Here is a 22,479-nt window from a genome sequence, read left to right as displayed (position 1 = left end):
CTGTACATACAAGAGAAATGATGGTTTTTCAATATTACAGAAGGAAATATGTGAAAAATTCTACAAATACTGTCTACAATATCAAAAGTGCTAATAATTCGTATGACAACGAACTTACCTTAAAGAACCCAAGTGGACCTAATCTAGCAGTGTAAGTGATGATATGCCATAGATTCTGTAAAAACAAGAATTTTACTTTAATATTTGGAGAACTAATGCAGCACCTGATAATTTGTGATCCTTTCAAAAAATAGTTCCAAATTTTTATCAAACTTTTTTATGGAGCAAACACCACTACAATTCTTGGTACTGTTAAATGGTATGAAAATATGTTTAAGTAAAAAAAAATCACACTTCACCTTTCTAATACCTTTATTCTTCTTGTTTACTTTGAATCAACCGACTGAAAATTTTATTAGTACCTACTGCACTGCAAACTTTGCTTGCAACGCAAATAAACTAATAATTTAAATGAAAAACCCCGGAGAAACTTCCTGAAAACTTAAACCAAATTCAGATACTTAAACTCAAGATGTCACCAGTCTATACAATGTAATTATGCTTTATAAATGGTGAGCATCTCTGCCCTTATTTTTCATATTGTTAAAACTATTGTTTAAATATAAATTTCATTATCATTTTTTTTATTCCTCTTCTCTTCTCTGGCTTGTTTTTTCTCCGAAGGAGTTCAGTGGGCAGACAAAATTAGTGAAAACTCATTTTGTATCCAACTTTGTCAAGAGAAAAGGCAATGTAATATATAGTAAACAATACCTGCCTCACCTCACCAGACATTAAACAAAAGTGATCATAGTTACCACAGACCATACTGCAAACTGCATCAAATAACTAGTACTATCTTAATATGGCCTGCACACTACCTCCTATTAGCCAGTACATTGTTCCCCCAGTATTCGCGTGGAATGGGTACCAGACCCACCTGCCCCGCAATAAAAATGCTTAAAACTGCCTATTTTGTTAGTTAAAACTCAAGTAAACCCCACTAAAAATGTTTATACCTGTTTTTCTTTAATAATTTTACAACAAAAAGATCATTTTATGAAGAAACTGATAAAAAAAAGGAATTTGTAGATATTTCTCATAGAAAAATACAACGAATAGGCGAATTTCCCACGAATTATGGGGGTAATATGTTCAAGAGATAAATCCACAAATCAAGGGGTTTGACTGTATGCTATTATGCCTCACCTCAATAACCCTATTTTAGGCATCTGTCAAAATCTTAAATTTTATCTTTAACTGTATAAGTGGCTTTGACTGCTGTGTAGGGAAGTATACAAGAATTAAATATCCATCAAAGACATTTTGTCTGTTTACTTACAGGATATTCACGTTTGAAGTTACAAAACTTTTGAAATACCTACAGCATATTATTTTATACCCAAACCAACTCCTCACACAAAAAACAATACATTTCAAAATATTCAGAAATTCCTTGCAGATAAACCTTAGAGAAAATGGAGATTTTAAAAAAGTGTAATTAGTATCTTTCCTAGGCAATGAACCTACACTTTCATAAAAGTATTGTACTCGGCACAAAGCATGCTTCAGCTTTCTGCCAACTCAAGTAAAAAAAACATAACCCTATTCTGTTAATAAATGTTCAATACAAAATGCCTCTGGACAAAATGTCAAAGTACCTTCACATCAAAACAAATTCACATAATTAATTCAACTTACCCTAAACTCTCCAGGACTAGCATTCATAGCCCTCGTCTTTATCACATCAACAGGCTGCGTCATTGTGGTTGCAATAGCACCCTGAAATTATGGCAAAACTTTAAAATCATATCCAACAGTGAGCTAATATTAAATACTATAAGTTATCTTAATTTTTTAAAAAGTTGGAAAACTGATTTAATGTCACTTCCCTAAATTTAGTATAAGCTTTGTGGCACTATCAGCTACTCCGTTCTTTAAACAGTAAAAGACAAGGAATTGGAAGTGGAATGAGGTCAAGTGAAAGTCTTAAAGAGTGAGTGCAGCTTGGGGCTAAAGAAGCGCTGCAAAAAGACCTTCAGTAATGCCTATAGTGCACTATGTAAGGTTTAATGATGGCACTGCCCTCCCTTCAGGGGATATATATATATATATTGCTCATATATTGCTCTAGAATCATTTAAACTTTTCAATCACTTAGTCAAAGCTTTGGAACTAAATCCATACTCTAATATTTTGATACATGGTGAGAAATATGTAAGTCAATTTTTTTTTTTACAACATAGAACGTTGATCCCTAACACTTTTGCTACTAAAATGTCAAGAAACAAAAGGGTATTAAACAAACACAGGATAAAAATGATGATCTTCCAACCCAATAATAAATTTAAAACTAAACATGAAAGCGTAGTGCTATATTTTCCACAAAACACGACTACTACTGACCGATTGCTTACTAAAGACTAATTACTTACCGCTGCTAACGAACTGGTGAAATGACAGGTGAGATTATCATTGAAGTAAGGTGTGCCCAGGAGGATAGACTTAATCTGGTCATAGAAAGACAGCTGGCCAATCGTCATGAGAACTGCCCTGAAGGTTGCTGTAGATGCTCCACGAAATAGCCTACTGATTCCCTCCTCCTTCGTGACACGTATGAGACCATCTAAGGCATGTTTGTAACTGAAACATATAATTTTTATAACTTCTATTGTAAAGAGGAGCACAGACACTCCTTTCAAAAAGAATTTCAGCAGATACACTACACATGGCTAACAATCATTAACAATTCTTCAAACATCTTATGATTACAAATTCTGAGAGAGAAAGAGAGTAAGCTTAATTTTAAAAATCTATATAATTCAAATGATAAAATATTCACTACTGTACAGTATATAGTACAGAATGCTTTAAGCACCTAGATTTACTATACCTTTAATAAACTTAAATTTTTCTCCAATACGTACTGTGTTAACATTGCATCCAAGGTGGAAAGTAAGTTGGAAGAAAGATATATGAACAGAGGTACAGTAAAATGAATGAAAGGGGGTTTTGGCTGGGGCTGAGATGCTGAAAAGAACCTCGAGTAATGTCTACAGCATACTGCATGTGGTGCACTGATGGCACTACACACCCCTGCAGGGGTGGAGCTTTTAAAAGACAGAGTTAGCGAGCAAGAAAGTCAACTTACTTCCTTCTCTCGTTAGCTGGCAGCTTAATATCGTTCTGCATCCTAACATTGACCATATCACCAGGAGTCCCAATGAACCCACCACACGCTCCAGCAAAGCCAGCGAGTAACACCCTCTTGTGGAATGGCAAAGGTCCACCTGACGTGTCTCCGAGCTGCTGTTTCGCCACCTGTGCAAAGTACAATAACAATAAGAACATCACGAGGGTTAGGACTGAATGAATATAATATGATACATACTCCTGACTTTATAACAAGATCTCTTTGTTTTAAAGTAAAAATACAATCTTTACTGATGTACATGAAAAGCATTACTTAAATATAAGGAATAGCACATCTGTGAAATGAAGGAATTTTTAATAAAATCTTTTAAGAACAAGGTAGTCTATTAAAAGTACAGTTTTGTTGCTCTTACAAATGTATGCACTGATGCATGGAATGCTAATCACAATCTGATGAATGCAAATGTAGTGCATACTTCTGACACTAATTCTACACCAAGAGGCCTCACTAGGTAACATTTATTTTTCTGAATCAGGACTCCAAATTCCAATACCTACAATTGCGTGTGGTTTTTCAAAACAGCAAAAAACAATTTTCAGACATTTTCGTGAGCTGATCATTTGACCATAGAACAATGTTATAAAATGCAAGACTACTTCTATATATGGAAGGTTGTTATAAGTTAAGGTCCAAGAAAAGAAAGCAGTGTCACATTTACTATAATTCTCATACTAACAAATTGAATTGTTTCCATTTTAATTTGAAGTAAATACATTTAGTGATGATAAATAAACTGTGCTAATGTTGTGTTGAACTGCGTTATGCTGCTTAAGTAACTGGTCCCATTGTATAGTTTTGGGTGCTTGTTTCTTCAGCGGTGACTGCAACAGATAAAGCAACCGCTAACAGTCACTTGCAAAATCCCTAAGTAATGTCAAATGTGCAGTTCCTTGGTGCTCGAGTGCTTTAAGAGAAGTGTATGTACAGTACATACTGTACTACAAAAATTAAAACGTGTTGTACCATATGTACAGAAAGCCATCAAAAGCAAGTCTGATCTATTACCCTAAATCATAAACAATGAATCTACAAAATCTTGTGTGGTTGTCCTAACATCTCTTTACCCACATAATACACTATCAGCCTACATCTTAACACTATAAAAGAATATTTAACTAGTATTCAAGTAGCTATAGCTGTGAGCTCTGCAGTAACTTAAAAATACATATAATTGGTGCAATAAATAGCCATGTTTGTGGGTTTTATCCATAATTTTGATATTTCTCTTCCAATTTGTAATTTAAATTTCCTTAATAAACAGCCTTTTTTTTTTTAAATCCATAGTAATGTGGTTTTAACAGCTATCATAACCTGATCTTTACCAGTATAATGGAGCCCAAATTTTAAGTCACTCTTAGCCATATGTCCTCCTTATTCACTGCATAACATCAAATTTTGACATTTCAGCATATATTTATAATCTAGAACATCTACATTACTTTCTTCCTCTTAACTAAAAGATAATGGTTAAACTGTAAAACTAATTAACCCACTGAACTATACGACAGGGCCAATACAGAAATTACAATCTTCAAAGCAATGAACAAAGCTACAGCAGTGGTGTTTTAAAAGTGTGCAATAAGGCTTACACAATGCCTGTTACTTCCAATCTCATGTTATATTAATGACTGTTATTCTAGGGCATTAGATTTATATGACAAAAAGGATAAAAAAAAAAAAAAACAAGATTTAAGAGATAAATAATCATACAGGATTTATGTTTGTTACCAAACTCATTACATCATACAAAATATTACTCAAGTCATCAGGATTTTAGTGTTAAAAATCTTTTGAAAAGGTATGCAGGGTACCATACTATGACAAGAGACACACACAGCAACCCCAATACATAATGTCTCATGGAAAGACACACTGTCATTCCTCCCATCCTTAAATGGAACTAAAATGCATGATTGAGAAAATTTGTCAACTAGTATAATCAAAGTCCAGATTATTTTCCTAACCGGGTGGTATCAGGATTCCAAATATCGCTCACTGAAGCTTAAACAGGATATAATCTGTACCAAAAACAATAGGTGAAGCTGAAGCCGAGTGAATTTCCAAGGTTGCATATTTTGCAGCCATTGGAATAAAACTACAAAGTAACCACAGACAGTGAAAGCTGAAATAAAAGGACAATTTGCCAGCAAATCAATGATTGTGCAAGGCACATGCATTTCACAAAGATGAGGTGGAGTACTGACTAGGTCGAGCTAATAGGCATGCAAGTCTCACTGCATTTAACAAGCAGATTGCTGAATTAAAATACCTGCCTAGTAATAACTTTAAGGAGAGACTGAATGGTCATGAATATTAGCAATGAAATGAAAGTTAGTTGCATGACTCAACATTTTATGTTGCACATCAAGTACCTACTTATTTTTGTAAACAGTAACTCCATCCTCATCATTGCAAAACCCACAAATTTAAATACATGCCATGCTTCTTAAAGACACAAGCACGGACACCTGGCTAGTCCTGTCTAAGATGGCCAAGGAGAGAACAGCCACTCTGCACCTTCATACAAAGGCTGGAAAAGATACATTAAATTGAAGAAGACAGCCATCTTATCTCAATGCATACATCAGCAGAAATCATCAGAGACCTGAGGTTATAGTCAGATAAAAAATGAAGCATTTGTTGGTGCTATCACTCAACAAAATTTACTGCTATATCAGAATGCCCACTATAAATCTTTATATGCTATATAGGATTACCACATGGGCAGAGATCTATTATGAATGCATTTCTGTTACTGAACCTACTATATCCAGCCTACATCACGAAGAGGACTATGTTTTGTATTAATAAAATGAAGACTATTAAGCAATACTGACAGTTAACACGAATATCTATTCATATGAAAGAATGCAATACAGGAAACCTGCATCGGTGTAAAATATAAACATTACAGCTAACTGCCTAGTATCCTAGTAATATGCACTTGAACAGTGCTGTACTTAAATTATTAATGATAAGCTGCACACCTAACCCTTTCAAAAAATAGCACATAATAATATTGTCATCATAAGGGTACATCAGATATTCACGGGTATTTGAACCCCCCGATTTTTTTTTTCCCTAACTTTTGATTTCCATAAAACCCAACAAAATTGAAACCATTTATTTTCTTTTATGTCTCCCACATAATCAATAAGGACCCAGACCTCCTCCTTTGTATTTTACAAGCACAGCAATGTTTAACAAAAATTTACTACAGTAATCTAAAATTTGAGCAAGTCAGCACCAAATTTAACTGGACGTTATTGAATTTCCTCCAAGATAATTTTGTCAGTCAAGCCAATACTATATAATACACTACACAACCATGAAATGTTTCTGAACTCAATGATTCTACACTGAAAAAATCTGACAAATTTCAGTGCTTTGATAAAAATATTAGATATAAAAATATATTACGTAACATCAGATTTCCTTCTAAGCCAGGTCTGAAAAAAATCATTCTTTAATAAAAAGAAAAAAAAATTTACTGCAAATGTCACAGTATACTGAAAAACATCCTCAGCTTTCTTAAAAATAAATTGTATTTCCTGACACGCATGCAAGAACTAATTATGACAAGTCACAAACTGTATTTACAGCCAGAATCACCTATAGGTAGCGACAAGCATCTTGAGTTATTCCAGTACGAGTTAGTATTTGAGTATGCAAAGTAAAAACATTATAAGGTCCTTACAATTATCCTTACAAATTTTCAAGTTGTATAATCAGCAGTTTATCATGACAGTAACTTTTTGTGAATTAAGGAACACCACTCAGTCAGTTTTTTTTTTTTTTTTTTATAGAAAACTGACCTAAGACATTCCAGTAAAGTTAACTGAAATCATCAGCTTGCCAGTCATTGAGTTCCTGATGACACTGCCAGACCTATAACATTTCCAGCTAACTTCAACTTACTTTCACTTTTTGTTCTACAGAAACAGAATAAATTAAAAGTATTCACCTTCAAATTGATGCCTTACCAATATTTTACCATGCAATTCAAAAAAACATACTGCTATGCCCATAAAAAGCAAGTGTGTAACTTGCCACTGATATTTTGGGACCTACACCCCATTAATCTTATTAAGGTTCATTCGTTCACCTAAAATTAGTGTGATTACGTGGTACCGGGCTTATAAAGAGAAGTATTGGAGCCCCTCCACTGAAAACCTAAAGATCCTGCCAAACCCTACTACTTTTACAAGAAAGCTCCAGGCACTCAATGAACAAAAATAATGATCTGTCTTTAAGTGCATGAACTCTTAGGGGATGAACTCTTAGGGGATGAACTCTTCATCTACTTCCTTCTAAAGGAAAGGGGTAAGTATCATAACGTCCCCATATCTGAAGAATGTTTACTCAAGCATTTTACAGAATGATTGCTGGCTGGTGCAAGCTTTAAATTCATGATCAATATAGAGTACGTATATATACAGAAAACCTGCAGTTTCCTGCCCCAAATTCTTAAACGTAAGAGTATTAAAGGGCAAAACACCAAGTATAATCACTTGCTCTATACATCCAAACAGGCATTTCAGCAACTAAGATAATGTTCCTTGATTAGCAGTTGTTTCCACTCTCATACTTCCAAGTAAGGTCTAAGAAATCTCAAACACACCAACATCATAAAAGATAACATGCTCGGCCTAGAGGATTAACAGGAACTACTATATATATACACATCAATTATTTTCCTTGTCTACTGTACCTTAAAGGTCTTAGAAAGAATGTATTATGACAATTTAAATAGCTATTAACAAAACTGTCTTAACAAACGATAAACGAGAACTAAACACATGACACTGAAAGAAAGCTCACCTCATATATACCAAATCGTGTCGTTGAGTAAGTGATCTGCCTCAGCAGAGATGCTGAGAGACCATTATACAAAGCCAGTAAACCCTGACTCCTTACAATATGGACAGCCATCTGACCTCCACCCATTGTAGACACCTGCTGAGTTTGCAGGTGAACCTGTGAAAAATACAGCAAATGAAAGTAAGTACAATATATAGTAACATACAGTGGTACCTTGACATACGAAAGGCTTAACTTACGGAAAACTCGAGATACAAAAGCAAATACGTACAAAGATTTTTTTGGATCTACATACGAAAATAGTTCAAGTTACAAAAGGTTGTTGCTGTAAAGTCCGAGATTTGCCTGGACCACCGAGAACAATTTGAAAATCGCGTGCCGCCAACTGAGTAAACTCACCACCATCCTCCCGCTCTCCCATTGGTTCCTGATGCTAGTCACCCCGTAAGATCCTGCTCTCCTATTGGTCAGCATCTACCCCTTGTGCTCTATGTATTTTATTGGTAAAAGGATGCTGTAAATTGAAAAACTTATTCATGAAATACGTTTAATAGAAAAAGAACATTAGGTAAAGATAGAATAAAGAATAAAAATGAATGGTTATTATACTGTTTGGTAGTTTCATTAGTTGAAGAGAGATAATGAAAATTTATGGCTTACTGTGTGCTAGGAAAAGTGATTGCTTGGCGATCGTTCGGTACTCGTAAGTGCTGAATGTAAACAAAAGGTTTGAAGGTTTTTTTTTTGTTTGTGTATTATAGTTAATGATTAATTAATAATTATTTGAAATGAGTACATACTGATTATTTATAAATTTTATTGGCATATTCTAAGCTTTTAGCTTCTTAGGTTTAGATGTCAGAATCATAGACTAGGCTACAGTAGCAACTGCTAACGAAGGCTAGTCTTATTGCTAAGGGACATATGCTGAAGTCCTAATATATGCAGTAAAAATGGGGTTGAACACTACATGCAGTTGAATATTACTATTTTGCGTTTTTGGAGTCATATTTCTTCCGTCGGATCGGCGTCATAACCCTAGAACATGAGTTGTAAGCCTGGAAATATAATTTACTGGGGTGTTTTTGTAGAGCTTGGAACGGATTAGGCATTTTACTATAAATGCAGTTCAAGATACGAAAAGCTCATGATATGAAGGCCGCCTCGGAACGGATTAATTTCGTATGTCGAGGTACCACTGTCTAATCAAATTGAAGAGTATCATTGTCATAATTCTGAAACAGTAATGTACACTGTACAGACACTGCCCTACTTACAAACATTCAGATATGAAAAAACATGATCATAAATCAAAATTGTGTGTGGTAAGAAACAACTGTATTATCACAATTTATTTAGGTTTTATGTTACATCATTTACAGTACTGAATTGGGTTTTGGGATAATAAAAAAAATTAGTAATGTATAGACTTTACATCATGCTATACGTAAGTAGGCATGAAGACCACTTACGAACAATTCCAGATACGAACTCATTCATATGTAAGGTAGTGTCTTTACAGTATTGTACAGACCTACTGTAGCTACATTACCTTGAGGAGATCAAGTGGATGAGTGCAACACGCTGCTCCGCAAGAGGCCAAGCCTCCAAAGTACCACTTCGCAACCCGTTGCTCCCCCATTGTCCTAACGAGAGGTGCTCACAAGTGCTCCACAATATGCAGCTTGATATGAGAGTTAATGTGTACAGCTCCCTGAAAAACATCACAAATCCATTGTACTTGAAAATTTAAACATGTCTTTTGATGATGGTGCACATTGCATTTGTCCTCCAAGGTGAAAAATGTTAAAATGGTGATCATGCTTAAACTTTAAAGAAGACAGCTTTGTAAAACCACTACAGATATCAAAACTTAATTTTTCTTTTCAAGTGGGTGAGTAATGAACAGGAATTTCTAAAATGAGAAGCACAAAAACAAGAATGTTGGGAGTTACATCAATAAAATACAACTGTATTTATCAAGAGTTTGTCATTGTCATCAATCCTGTAACATTAATAATTATCATAGGTAAGTTACAGCCCTTGTAGATGTTTAGTCTGACTAAAAAATCCTCCCCCATAAAATTCTTAAAAACTGTTATGGCTTGAATGTGAACAGTAGTTTGCATTCTACACTTCACATGACAGTTATTTCCTCAAAGGTCATGGCTTTCCTGTTACCACTTTCAGCAACAGGGACTTCAAAAGACCATTTTCAACAGCAGCAACTTTTAATACTACTTTCAGCAACGGGAACATACAAGAATCTTTAATTTGAAGCTGTTCAAGTGTCAAAAGGTTTTGAATGCACCAGAACAGTGCAATACATAACCCTAGCCTTTACAAAACAGCGGCAAAAACTGGGACCTATGACGCATGAAATCAACAGCAAGATGAAACTTAACTGCTATCTCTCAGTCATAACCTGTATATCGTCGGTAAGCAAATGATCAAACCTCAATCCCAACATTTACCTTGAAAGATAGGGGTGAAGACTTTGGAAGGCGATTCAATGTATTATCTAAAACTGTAGAATCCTGTAGCTCCTAATATATGCAAACAGTACATACTATATATAAAATTCTAATTGCACTTATTAGCAAGAAAGATAGGCTTAAAGATAAGTTTACATGATTAAAAGTTATGTAACTGCACTTTTCAAAGATAACAGAATCTTGAAGTTATGATGAATATTTTACATAAGTGATCAAGTCTGTTCTTACTGATAAGGAAACTCCCAAGAAACATAGCTACCAACTACATTGTACTAGTATGAAGCAGTTGCTAATCTATTGTAACAGAACCAGAATAGCCTGATAATGAAATAAATTTTAGTAAATCCATCATATTTGGGACTCTCAAGAAAAATTTACCAAATATGTAAAAAAATTTTCTGTTGATATCTTACTTTGTTTTGACCTGTGCCATTTTCAGTGACTACCCTTCTTCCTGTCTGTAGGGACTTAGGCCCATACCACAATGGTACATCTTGTTATTAACAGTTTAATCAAAACGAAAATTACCTGCCACTTTTATCAAGTTAGTCAACAACTGTGCTGAATACACCATTCCTTCCATGGCTAAATAATAATATAACTGTGGTCATAAAGTTATTTTACAATTCTAAATGTAAAAATATGCATTTTCCTGACAGTTTCCAATGTGATTTTGAGTTTTATGAATGTGACACTTCATAGCTAACCGGGTTTCAAACTGCCCCCCCCCCCCCCCCCCCACCCCTCTCAGTAGTAACCCATACCTTGAGGGCTAAAGTTAGGTTTAGGTGGTTTCATGGGCTACCCCCACCCTCCCCCCCACCAACGGGGTCAGGCTCAAGACCTGTCTTCCTAAATTAGGTTACGTACTATGCGTCCGGTTTTTACTGGATTCCAAACTGGCCCAAAACCAACCACAGGTTTCCCCACAATGATCTGACACAACTTTTAAGTTAACGATGTGTTGTCATGGGCTTGTCAACAATTTGGAATATAATAAGTGACAAAATCTATAATAAACACATTCAACTTGTCAGAAAAAAAAAGATTTGTCATTCTGGGGATATTGGAAATGAATAAGATTTGAAAGGAGTTTAAAGATAACGGTCACATGGTACCTAGGCCTAATTCTTGTCCATGAAGCCTACTGGAAGATATGGATAGGCCTATGGTTTGTTGTGCTACTTCAAATCGCCATTCTATAAGATAATGTCAAGTGTAAGGAGAGAGAGAGAGAGAGAGGAAGAGAGAGAATTGGGATGAAGAGCCGTGAATGGGAAGAGAGACGAGAGCGAGAGATGAGAGGAGAGAGACTAAGCTAATTCGTTTATATGCAATAAGTAGTCCCAGTTGCTTGACGATTAAACTTACCCGTCTAAAATTATAACGAACAGGTGTAACACGTGAGAGAGAGAGAGAGAGAGAGAGAGAGAGAGAGAGAGAGAGAGAGAGAGAGACCCATACGTCAATTAACACCTTTTCATTATCACGTCTATTTAGACACGTAGTCAATAGGTTATTTTTCAACTCTAATCGTACTTTCACCCTTTCTTTTGTATTATTCTAAGACATTTCACTTCAACACTTAAATATCAAACTTTATGACAGCAATGGCAAACATAAATGATATTAAAGTGTATAATTATTAACGACAAATAATCGTAATTAACTGCTGAAAACACGGGGGTACGTACTAGGCCTACTTACGAAGCCCTAGGCGCAAGTTAAATTTTATATCAATTACCATCACAAACAAAGATTAAAATCGCGCACAAATGCGTATAAGTAATTAAGCACTCACTTCGAACACAGACACCAACTACACACACACTGGTCACTAGCTAAGATAGGTGCCACACAGCCACACTAGCAATACAGCTGTAGAAGTAAAATACAGTAAAACTACCTATATGGCAACAGCAACCAGTAAACTTGGAGGACGGCCAACGTGATCAGAATTCTACAGAAAAAAGTAAACTCTCTCTTTTAAATATATAAAATATATCATAATAACATATCAAAGTTCACTAAATATATTAAAAATGTATTTAGACATATCTGAACTCTAGGAATAACACAATAAATGGCAATCGGTAAAAACCCAAATTGGCAACTGACATCTCACCCGGCCACACCTACGGATCCAGCCAATCACAGGCCTCCTCAGACATGACGACAACAGACCCCCTTTTTACAATCATTCGATAATATTTCTTTGTATTAGACACACGTTTTCTACTGTATAGATTCATTCGGTCGTTTCGATCAAAGAAAATACAACAGCTTTACTGTAACAGATACAGTAAGCGATGTATTATACATTAATTGCTGTGCATTTAAGCAAAACGGGTTTTCTGGTGGAAATGACAAAGCATCGTCTTGAGGCTGAACGAACAAGACAAATACAACAGTGGATCTCAAGGTTACGGCTAAACTTGCAAGATTAGATAACATGATGTTAAAGGTTGTGCGTCCGTTTGTGCGTGTATGTTTGTAACAAACACGATGAGAGAGAGAGAGAGAGAGAGAAGAAAGAGAGAGAGAGAGAGAGAGAGTTGTTTGTACCCTCTAGCACTGTTGACGTATTTATATACCCTTTAATGCGGAAGTATTTATAAGAATTTTTAACGAGGCAAAACAATTATAGTACTTTGTTTTCGCAAGAGCCATTTTTATGTCAACTTTTCACAGCACGGTGGTAGCACTTCCTTACAAAAGCCGTTTGTGTGTGGTGTGTGTGTGTGTGTGTGTGTGTGTGAGAGAGAGAGAGAGAGAGAGAGAGAGAGAGAGAGAGAGAGAGAGAGAGTTTCTGTTCTTTTATGCCGAAGTAATACTAAAGTATTTGCAATAATATATAATTTTAACGAGGCAAAAAATATATAATATATAGGCGCCAAATGTTCACAGCAAAGTAGTAACAGTTCCTTGCAAAACACTGTTTGTGAGTGTGTGTGTGTGAGTAACAGAAAGGGAGAGTTGCTTGTGTTCTTTGCCACACAGGAAATTTACGAAATATATATATTTCATAATGCAAAAAATTATTACAGTTAAGGCCTTTTTTTTGTCGAATTTTCAGAAGAACGTGACAACAATTCCTTGTACAGTCACTGCAAAGCGTCACTGCTTGTAACCACTACCTTAACTTAAATCCATCTTCACTTTTATCTGTTATGTACATACAAGAGCACCTACTTGAGTTCCTCACTTTCCTTACTTCACCGCGTCCACAGGGCGCCCCCAACTGTCCTAAAATTAAACGGCAAATTCTGAAACTGCTTCTTTTTAGATGTTTTTATATGGATGGTCGCTCATGCCAAGTTTGAATGTCACACGAGACATCACCATCATGACAAAACCATTATTCCTGGCTAAGCTCTCTATCTCCCCCTCTCTCGTCTTTACAGCCATTTACATACGTTTGAATATATGTACAGAAACTGAAATCTGGTTTACTCTCACTACAACTTATTAGGTAAATAAAGTTTAAGTGAATTTACGTACAAGGCAATAATGCTCAGAGCTGGCTTCAGAGAACATAAATAATGCAGTCGCTGTTATTCACTGCTCAAAACAGAGCCTCGTGTCTGGATTTCACACATTTACATAAATTTACATAAATCTACACAGTCTAAACTCTGGCCTACTTTTACTACAGCAAAATAAGTTACATAAACGAATTATAAAAACTATATATATATATCATAAAGACAATCTTTTTACGATAGGGCTTCAGGGAACACTAACAATGCAGCCATATTGTTCTACCGCTCAAAATGGGACCTCGATTTGAATGTCAGTAAATCATTATGCAATTATTCCAGTCTCTCTCGCGCATGCGCGCAAGCAAGTACGCCTCATCAGCAATATGTTAAACCCCATTACATTGACTTAAAATTTAGTCATTTCGAGAATTCTGCGTTAGTAAATATAGATTTCATCCTTACTGCATAAAATATTACAATTATATGGACAACTACGAGTCAGATTTCTTACCTATTATATAAAAGACTACCATACTTCAAATATATATGCACGTAGTTGCCAAATCCGTCCGCCTACCAAGTAAATTATTATTATTATTATTATGAACCTTTCATGTGAGTAAAGCCAAATACCTAGAATGTCTGCAGGCAAGGTCTAATTATACGGAGAGAGAGAGAGAGAGAGAGAGAGAGAGAGAGAGAGAGAGAGAGAGAGAGAGAGTTTCGCAACGACAGGGTTCCACGAAGACCTAAAAAAAAAAATTATGAGCCAAAACACGCGCTGTGAAAAATAGTAAAAGTAAAACGAAAAATTGAAGATAAAAAATTCAGTATGACACCATCTATCTATGAGGTCACCGAGAGAGAGAGAGAGAGAGAGAGAGAGAGAGAGAGAGAGAGAAGAGAGAGAGAGAGAGACGGGGGGCTTTGCAACGACATATATTAGGGCTTGTGCCTTGTATGATAAGGCGCCCTATGAGGTAATGTTGACTAGCGATAATCTATACGCTAAGTCGGTTGGTATTGCACTTCCATCTTCAATGGAGTGTCTGGGGTTTTGTAGATCACTTACGAAGTCGGTATTATCTTTACGACGATGTGTTGAACTCATGGTTCGGTGAGGTTCTTGTAGAAAACACAAGGTATAAAAATAGTATAATCTTCTGAAGTTTTACATGATGAAGATCAGGTATGATCGTACAAGTCTTCTATGACGATAGCTTGATCGCTTCTGCCAATGATGATGGCTAATCCTATTCCTCTACATGATAAAGCTTAGGTAAAGAGGTACAGGTCTTCTAATGACGATCACTAACTCTGTTCTGCTTGTCTACCATCTCCGTTACAAGTTACTGAAGAAGCAGACAGTAGTTCGAACATATGAACATACATACAATGACATAGTTTCATACGAACACACAATCAAATGAGACACGCTACAGATCACGTAGGCCGTTTGAATAATAGGTCGGGTAGTTTGTCTCAAGCAGGGAGCTTGGACTAATGTTTTATAAACAATTGAATGACTACAGGTGACGGCATGTTATCTTAGCTTATCATACTTATTGTATACGTCATCTTTAGCGTCTCTAGTCTGATCACATTCCTGCAAGCAATCTGGTTGACCTCTTTAGTTTTAGACTTTTATTTTATATATGGACTAACATTCCATATTTTTATATGTAAACACTTACATTAGCTCGGTCAGCTACCAAAACCAACTACTGAATATTACTCAAACTTGACTTGCATTTGACTTATAGGAGTGTGATACAGACACTATGTGAATATATATATATATAAGTAAATAAAAATTCATGGTGTACATGAATTGATTCAAGTAATAAAATATAAACAATGATATTGGTAAATAATAGTGATCACATGATATATAATGATACAGTTTTTCACTTCATCTCTTTAAGATACTTATGCTACAGAAAATACTAATGTACTCTGATAATTGCATAGAATGAAGATTAACATGATAAAAATCATATTTTAACTGATAAAAAATTTCATATATGAATTGATAAAGTTATTAATGTTTATGCTGATTGATTCGTTGATTTTTATGCTAAATGTTATATATCTGATTCATTAATTCATATATTAACTCATAAATACCTGCAGATATTGGTAAGATAAAAGGTAACAGATTGATTATAGGCTACCTGATTTGTTATACATATGTATATGGATTCATATAATTATGATTAATATATGTGCACTTTAAATAGATTCCTATTGCGTACACGCAAAGATATATTTCGATTCCGTTATTTATGATCATATATATAGATTCCTAGTGCGTACACGCAAAAAATATATTTTGATTCTGTTATTTATGATCAATTATATATAGGATACATGATACTTTATATATATAGGATACATGACCGAGGTTATACTACTTCACTTTTAACTAGCTTTCGAACAACTTTTCGTCCATTACACAGTTCCAGACAACCACCTTTAACCAATTGAAACGGCCTTTTTCAATGGTTAAAACAAGGGGAAAATTTGCCTGGGCGGGTCCAACGTTCTATTTTGCGCTCATACTTATTCTCTGCATCCTAAGCTACACAATTCCGTTCGCGATGAAAAAAAAAAATCATCCCCAGCACGAGTCCTTCGCCAGCAAAGTAGAGTTGAATATCCTTCGGGTCGTAATTGTCGGAAGTATGTCCCTTTTTGTAGTCGATTCCGACAGCCGCCGGAGCGTTCCGCATGAAAACGAGATTAACGACGAGATACGGTGTCGGTCGAAGAAGTCCATGAAATTCCTTTCACATTGTAGGCGGTTGTTACTTGACTGTAGTCGTCCGCTGCGACGAACGATTTTTGAAGTTGCGATGTGAAACTCTCGTACTGCAGGATACTGTAACCAGGTTCCATTAATCAGCCTGCAAGTGAAATTATACTTGTCACAAGGGCAAAGTAAATTCAGACGACATCCAAATACAGGGGAGGGAAGAGAGCCATTTAGACCAGACGTAACCCACATGAATTCGCTGATATTTTGGAATTCAAAAGAATCCGCTGTACAAACTTTTTTATCCATGGCATTAACAATGAGTGAACCTATCCAGTCTATGATGACTTGTAAAATATCCATAATTATAAAAAATAAATAGATATCAATACGAATCTCAAAGAAAATTCGATATTACTGGTAGTAAGTTACTAGACAAAGAAGTGGAAAATGGAGCTATTTGTAAGATTGCCAGGCAGCATAAGAGTCAAAGAGAATATTAATCATGATTCTATGTGCCCTAACAAAAGTTTCATATTCAATTTTCTCGTGCGCATCCTCTGAGGTTAATTTTTTTTTAAAAACTTTATTAATAGGTAGGAGATGCAACGAAAAAAAAAAAAACCCACTATGTAACTAGTTTCTAAATAAACTTTGGGTTTTTCAAGAAAATGTGACATTTTCCCATGAATGTTTTACTTGAATTGTAATAGGCTAATGTTGCAAGTAAATAATCCATATCCATATCGTGATACTTCTAAATGTCTATGAGGTTCAGAAAAGATTAATTCATTTTGATGTTATAGAAACTCTATTTCCTTATTTTGTTTATTAATTTTAAAATGATTGCAAGTCCTTAACTACTTGCATTACACACACGGATAAGAATATGTTATGTGGCCTGTCATGTGACCTATGAACCACATGTGAAGTTCATGAGCTGAGCATTCCTTTCTCCAGTCAATCTGCTTTGCCAGCGCGAGATGAAGCCTGTGCAAGCAGATATTTGAGGTTAAAGGAATCACTGCTGATACGGCAAACGCGACAGACCTTCTAGAACTGATGACGTCGTCACCAGCTTAAGAGTTACGTTACTTGCTGTAAGAGATACGACTTTAGTATTTTCAAATGATATTTTAGTGTTTTAATTCTCCACCCGCATGAGAAGAATATCTGAAAAAAAAAAACAACAGTACCAAAATTGAACAATATTTTAGTTTCATGTTGGCATTATGTTAAATAAATATTCCTTATTCAAACTATATGAAAAAGGTTTCCTTACAAATTCTATATATATTATTAGCCCTGTATAAGATTCATATAGGATTATTCCATAGATAACATTTTCACTTCTAGACTTCCTGACTTTAAAATCTCTTTTATTTTATTTTATTTATTTTATTTATTATTATTTTATTTATTTATTTATTTATTTAGTTTAATTTCTTTTTTTTTTTTTTTTTTTTTTTTTTTCATTGACTACGAATATAAATCACCGGGACAGACAATATGTTCAGTAGGTTTTGATATGTGTTTTTGAATTTTTAGCTTATTTGTCATTACTAAAGCGTTAAGTTAGAGTTCAAATCTTTACGCATATATATTTGGATATTTAATGGTTACGTTTTGCTTATTGATATTATCGTGATTCCTTTTTTATTATAATTTGTAACCCTTCCGACTTCTTACGGAGTGTATTATATTGACTCCACTTGTATCCATATTTTATTTTTTTTATTTTTTATATATTTATTTATTTATTTTTTATATATATATTTGATAAATTAATGGTTGGCTTGAATATGTGGAAAAGTGTTCTAGCGGCGTACCGTATAAGGCTACTTGCGGCATCAATTCAATAGATACAAGATATAACTGATAAAGGTATATAAAACCGCGAGAACCGCTATAATCCAGTTCGGATCCAACATCACGAGTTGTAACTCGTAAGACATTGACACTTCCTATTTAATTATCCGTTATTCTACCAAACCGATTGACTCTGGGTGATAAAATATATATTATTGGTTTTCTTAATGGAAAGGAATTCACACACGTGTTAAGGAGATTATTATTGATTTACACCACCCGAGTCAGATTATCATGTGTTGAATTCCATGTTTACTGATTTAGCACTCATAAATATTCCTAACGCACTCAATTGCGGTGTTTGTTTTTAGTGCTATTAATTCTATATAACGTGTCAAGGAATTATTAACACTAAGAAGTGTTTATTCCCTCTGTCAGACTCGTAATTCTGTTAATAATTCTACGTATATTCTTTCAAGGATTGATTTGGCACAGGATAGGCCCTTAAACTGACAGGTGTCTTAGTGTGTCCCTTGTCTTCATGACACGTGTTTACAATCAGTATGTGCTTTTTATATCTGTAAGCATTGTAGGCCAGTAAAATAGTGATTTGGCTTTCTGTGACATAGTAGGGAACCCTGGATGACGGAATGCAACCAGTTTATGACGATTGGTATGAAAGAGATTATTACTAATACCTGGTCGTTAGTCATCTGCTGTGTTCTTCGGGTTTACCTCGTCACAGACCTACATATAATATTACATTTGATTACATTATTCTGATACACATACCTTAAATATACTTTTGCTTTAGGGTTTCTGCTCAAAAGTGTTTATTGTTTTTGCTTAGCCACTGACCCTGTTTCCGTTTCGAAGTGTTTATTGTTTGGGTTATGTCTGTTGACTCTTGCTTTGTTCAGTTTGTAACAGTTCTGCGCTCCGACCCAGATATTCAATGCTCGCGATCTCTTGGGTTAAGGAATTTTCTTGTTTAGATACGGTTTTAACAATAGGCACGGATGTTTCTATATTTTTTTAGTCTAATTAATGGTTCTTTGCAGTATGGTGCGGGATTGCGGGATAATGCGTCAGCTATGATAATTGCTTTCCCAGGTAGATATCTTAACTTGCTCCAAAGACCTGAATGATCATTTGTCACCGAGTTCCTTTTGGACTGTGATTAAAGCCTTTGAAAAACTCGGTAAAGGACTCATGTTCAGTAAGGACTTTATCAGGATAGTCATAGATTATGAACTTAAAATGTACTAGTGAGTTAAAGATACCTAGCCCTTCCTTGCTTATTACTGCATATTTACTTTCAGAGGGCTTTAGTTTACGTGAATAAAAAGCTATAGGGAAGAACTGTTTATCATATTACTGAAGTAATACCCTCTTACCCCTTGGTCTGAGGCGTCTGTTGCAATAATAAAAAAAAAATTCCTTATTTCAGGGTCAGATTTTTTAAGTTAGGTAAGCTGCATTTTCCGCTTTTTAAGATATCGAACGCCTGTTGATGCTTTTCAGACCACCATAATAAATCTACGCTCTTCTTCGTAAGATCTGTTAAAGGAGCTGTCATCATTGAAGAGTTACATATTTACATACGATTGTAATACCCACTACAGCGCAAAAGTGCTGTATCCCCCTTTTACGTTAATAAGTACCGGAAAGTTATGAATAGCCGACACCTTACCATGGACTACTTTAAGACCTTGACTAGACACATAAAACCTAGATAAAACATGTTCGGTTTTTTAAAAAACTCACATTTAGATATTTTACTCTGAGATTATTTGTCTTTGTCTCTGTAGCACTAGCTCTACTTTATGTGAATGTACTTCTAAGGTATTAGAAAAGATTACCAAGATCATCCATATAGGCATCCATAAAAGTCTCCAAACACTATATTATAATGGTTGGGGTGCAACGTAAGCCGGAGGCATACGTAAAAATTGATAATGTCCCCTGAGTGTGCTGAAAAAAAAACGGGGTGGTGTATGAGGAACAAATACAATCACTTAGGTAATGGTATCAGGTAAAAGCCTTTAAGTAAGTCCAAGTTGGTGAAAAAAAAATTTATCTAACCTAACAGAGATAAGATGTCGTCGGTACATCGCACTGGAAACTATCGGAAGTCGTTTCCTTGTTTAAGCGACAGAATCTACGCAGATACGCCAAGTACCGATCTTTTATGGCATGACATTTGAGGGAAAAAATTATATGGCTTATTTGATTTCCTAATGGCTCTATTACTAACTTTTTTCCAACTTCGTCATTTATCTCTATTTTGAAATTTTCATTGAGAATCTATACGAAGGTACGTAAATAGCTTTATGTTTGTCCTTAGACCGTGTTTTGTGTTAAATTACATCCGTTTTTTTTCCAGAGAGCACTCGCCAGTGGAGAAACTTCCTGTATTCATGTAGAAAAATTAAAAAAAAAAAATCTGCTGAATCACCTCTGCTTGAATGACTTTACGGATATTACTTTAGATAGATTATCAGAGAGATTCATCCACGACTGGTTGGGCGTGATTAAAAATTAGCAACAATAAAAAATGCGGATATTTTATAACTTCCGTATCCACGAGATGTATACTTTTAGGGCTTTGTTCGCGGAAATCGTTATATTTCAGGAGTGTCGGGAAGGATTTAAAATTTCATTTCCCAGCAAAGTCTTTTTACACGCCACTAAGACATTCGAGGGTGCATGCTTCTCGAGATTTTGCGTGCAAATTGCGACTGCGGTTGTGGGGAGAATTCTGTTGGGTCATTTGAACAATGTTACGATTTATGAGACAATGTATAGTTCCTTTATATAAGTTAATATTTGATTAACTGTCTCATTTTTGTTCAAACGGATTTTAATATGTTTGAAGGTTTATAGGATTTTCCTTTGATAAACACGCCTTATTTTTTGCAGGATGTAAGATAATATTTTGTATACCCCTAGATGGATCTTACAATTACACTACATACAGATCAATGTTTTTTATAACTATAGAGGTATCTGTAAGCGCTCGCTTATCCGGACTTCTCATTAGGGAAGTTCGACAACAGACGGTGAGTCCGTAAATACAAGATATTACGTGTATTAAGAAATAAAACAAGATATTCTAATTTTTACGGCGCGTACAGTTGGGCTTAATCCACCAGTATTTATTATAACTTAATGTATTAAAATTAAAACGAAACCTGCTCTGATTACTTATACGGTCGTGTGTTTCATAGGAAAAATCCTTTTTAATTCAAAAAGATATTGGTATGAACCAACATCGCTTTTCCGCTTTTCCCCACTCTGCTAGAGTCGCTTATTGCGTGGAATTTGCTTTGCTTTGAAAACTTCGGCAGATCTGACTAACCTTGACCGCTTGACTAGGTGACACAGTAACCGAGTTTGCTTGTTTGATTCTGAAAGGCTACGTTTCTATTTCTTTTTGTAATAATTAGGATCCTTCTCTTTATTACCATCGGCAACGTATTGTGTGCTTTTAGCATTATGTTGCTGGTACGTATAAAGCAATAATGAATGACGAAACTATTAGGGAACTGAGCGATTACTAATTAAGACGAGTTATCTCTACTGCATTCAATTCTTAACTGTTTGTACTTCATTCTTTGCTAAATTTGAAAAATAGTGAGGGGATCCTGGTCAGCGCATTTAGCCTGATGAAAGTTTTTTACAGACATGTTATTCCTTGCAATCAGCCGTATTTTTAAAAGTTAAGTTGAGTCATTGAGGTTCGATATTTTATATAACTCAAAAACTCAAGGCTAAAACTGCGATCGGGGCTTTGCAAAGGAGCATTTATTGTCATGACCCGATATAGTGTTACCTCTAATTTATATAGATTTGTACGGTGTTGAACCACTTGTTTTTTGTGTGTAATCAATCTACTACGGT

At 35.1% G+C, this 22,479-nt stretch overlaps 1 protein-coding gene across 4 annotated transcripts in view; it reads right to left on the bottom strand.

The window, feature by feature from the left end:
* Nucleotides 1-22,479, bottom strand: part of LOC135213995 (mitochondrial dicarboxylate carrier-like) — a 35,620-nt gene that overhangs the window by 1,182 nt on the left and 11,959 nt on the right. For 3 of the 4 annotated variants that reach the window (XM_064248089.1, XM_064248092.1, XM_064248090.1), the window contains 6 exons: nucleotides 9,588-9,749; nucleotides 8,036-8,191; nucleotides 3,152-3,321; nucleotides 2,436-2,643; nucleotides 1,702-1,782; nucleotides 119-175 (listed from right to left, as the gene is read on the bottom strand). In XM_064248089.1, coding sequence (XP_064104159.1) covers nucleotides 119-175; nucleotides 1,702-1,782; nucleotides 2,436-2,643; nucleotides 3,152-3,321; nucleotides 8,036-8,191; nucleotides 9,588-9,677 — 762 coding nt within the window. In that variant the 5' untranslated portion in view covers nucleotides 9,678-9,749. Of the gene's footprint in view, nucleotides 1-118; nucleotides 176-1,701; nucleotides 1,783-2,435; nucleotides 2,644-3,151; nucleotides 3,322-8,035; nucleotides 8,192-9,587; nucleotides 9,750-12,331; nucleotides 12,458-22,479 lie in introns of those variants that run through there. The other variant, XM_064248091.1, reaches the window with a different exon arrangement.

This window comes from Macrobrachium nipponense, chromosome 43 (assembly GCF_015104395.2).
Source record: "Macrobrachium nipponense isolate FS-2020 chromosome 43, ASM1510439v2, whole genome shotgun sequence".
Taxonomy (NCBI): Eukaryota; Metazoa; Arthropoda; class Malacostraca; order Decapoda; family Palaemonidae; genus Macrobrachium; species Macrobrachium nipponense.
The sequence above is the reverse complement of the archived record's forward strand: the minus strand, read 5'-3'. Positions and strand labels throughout refer to the sequence as shown.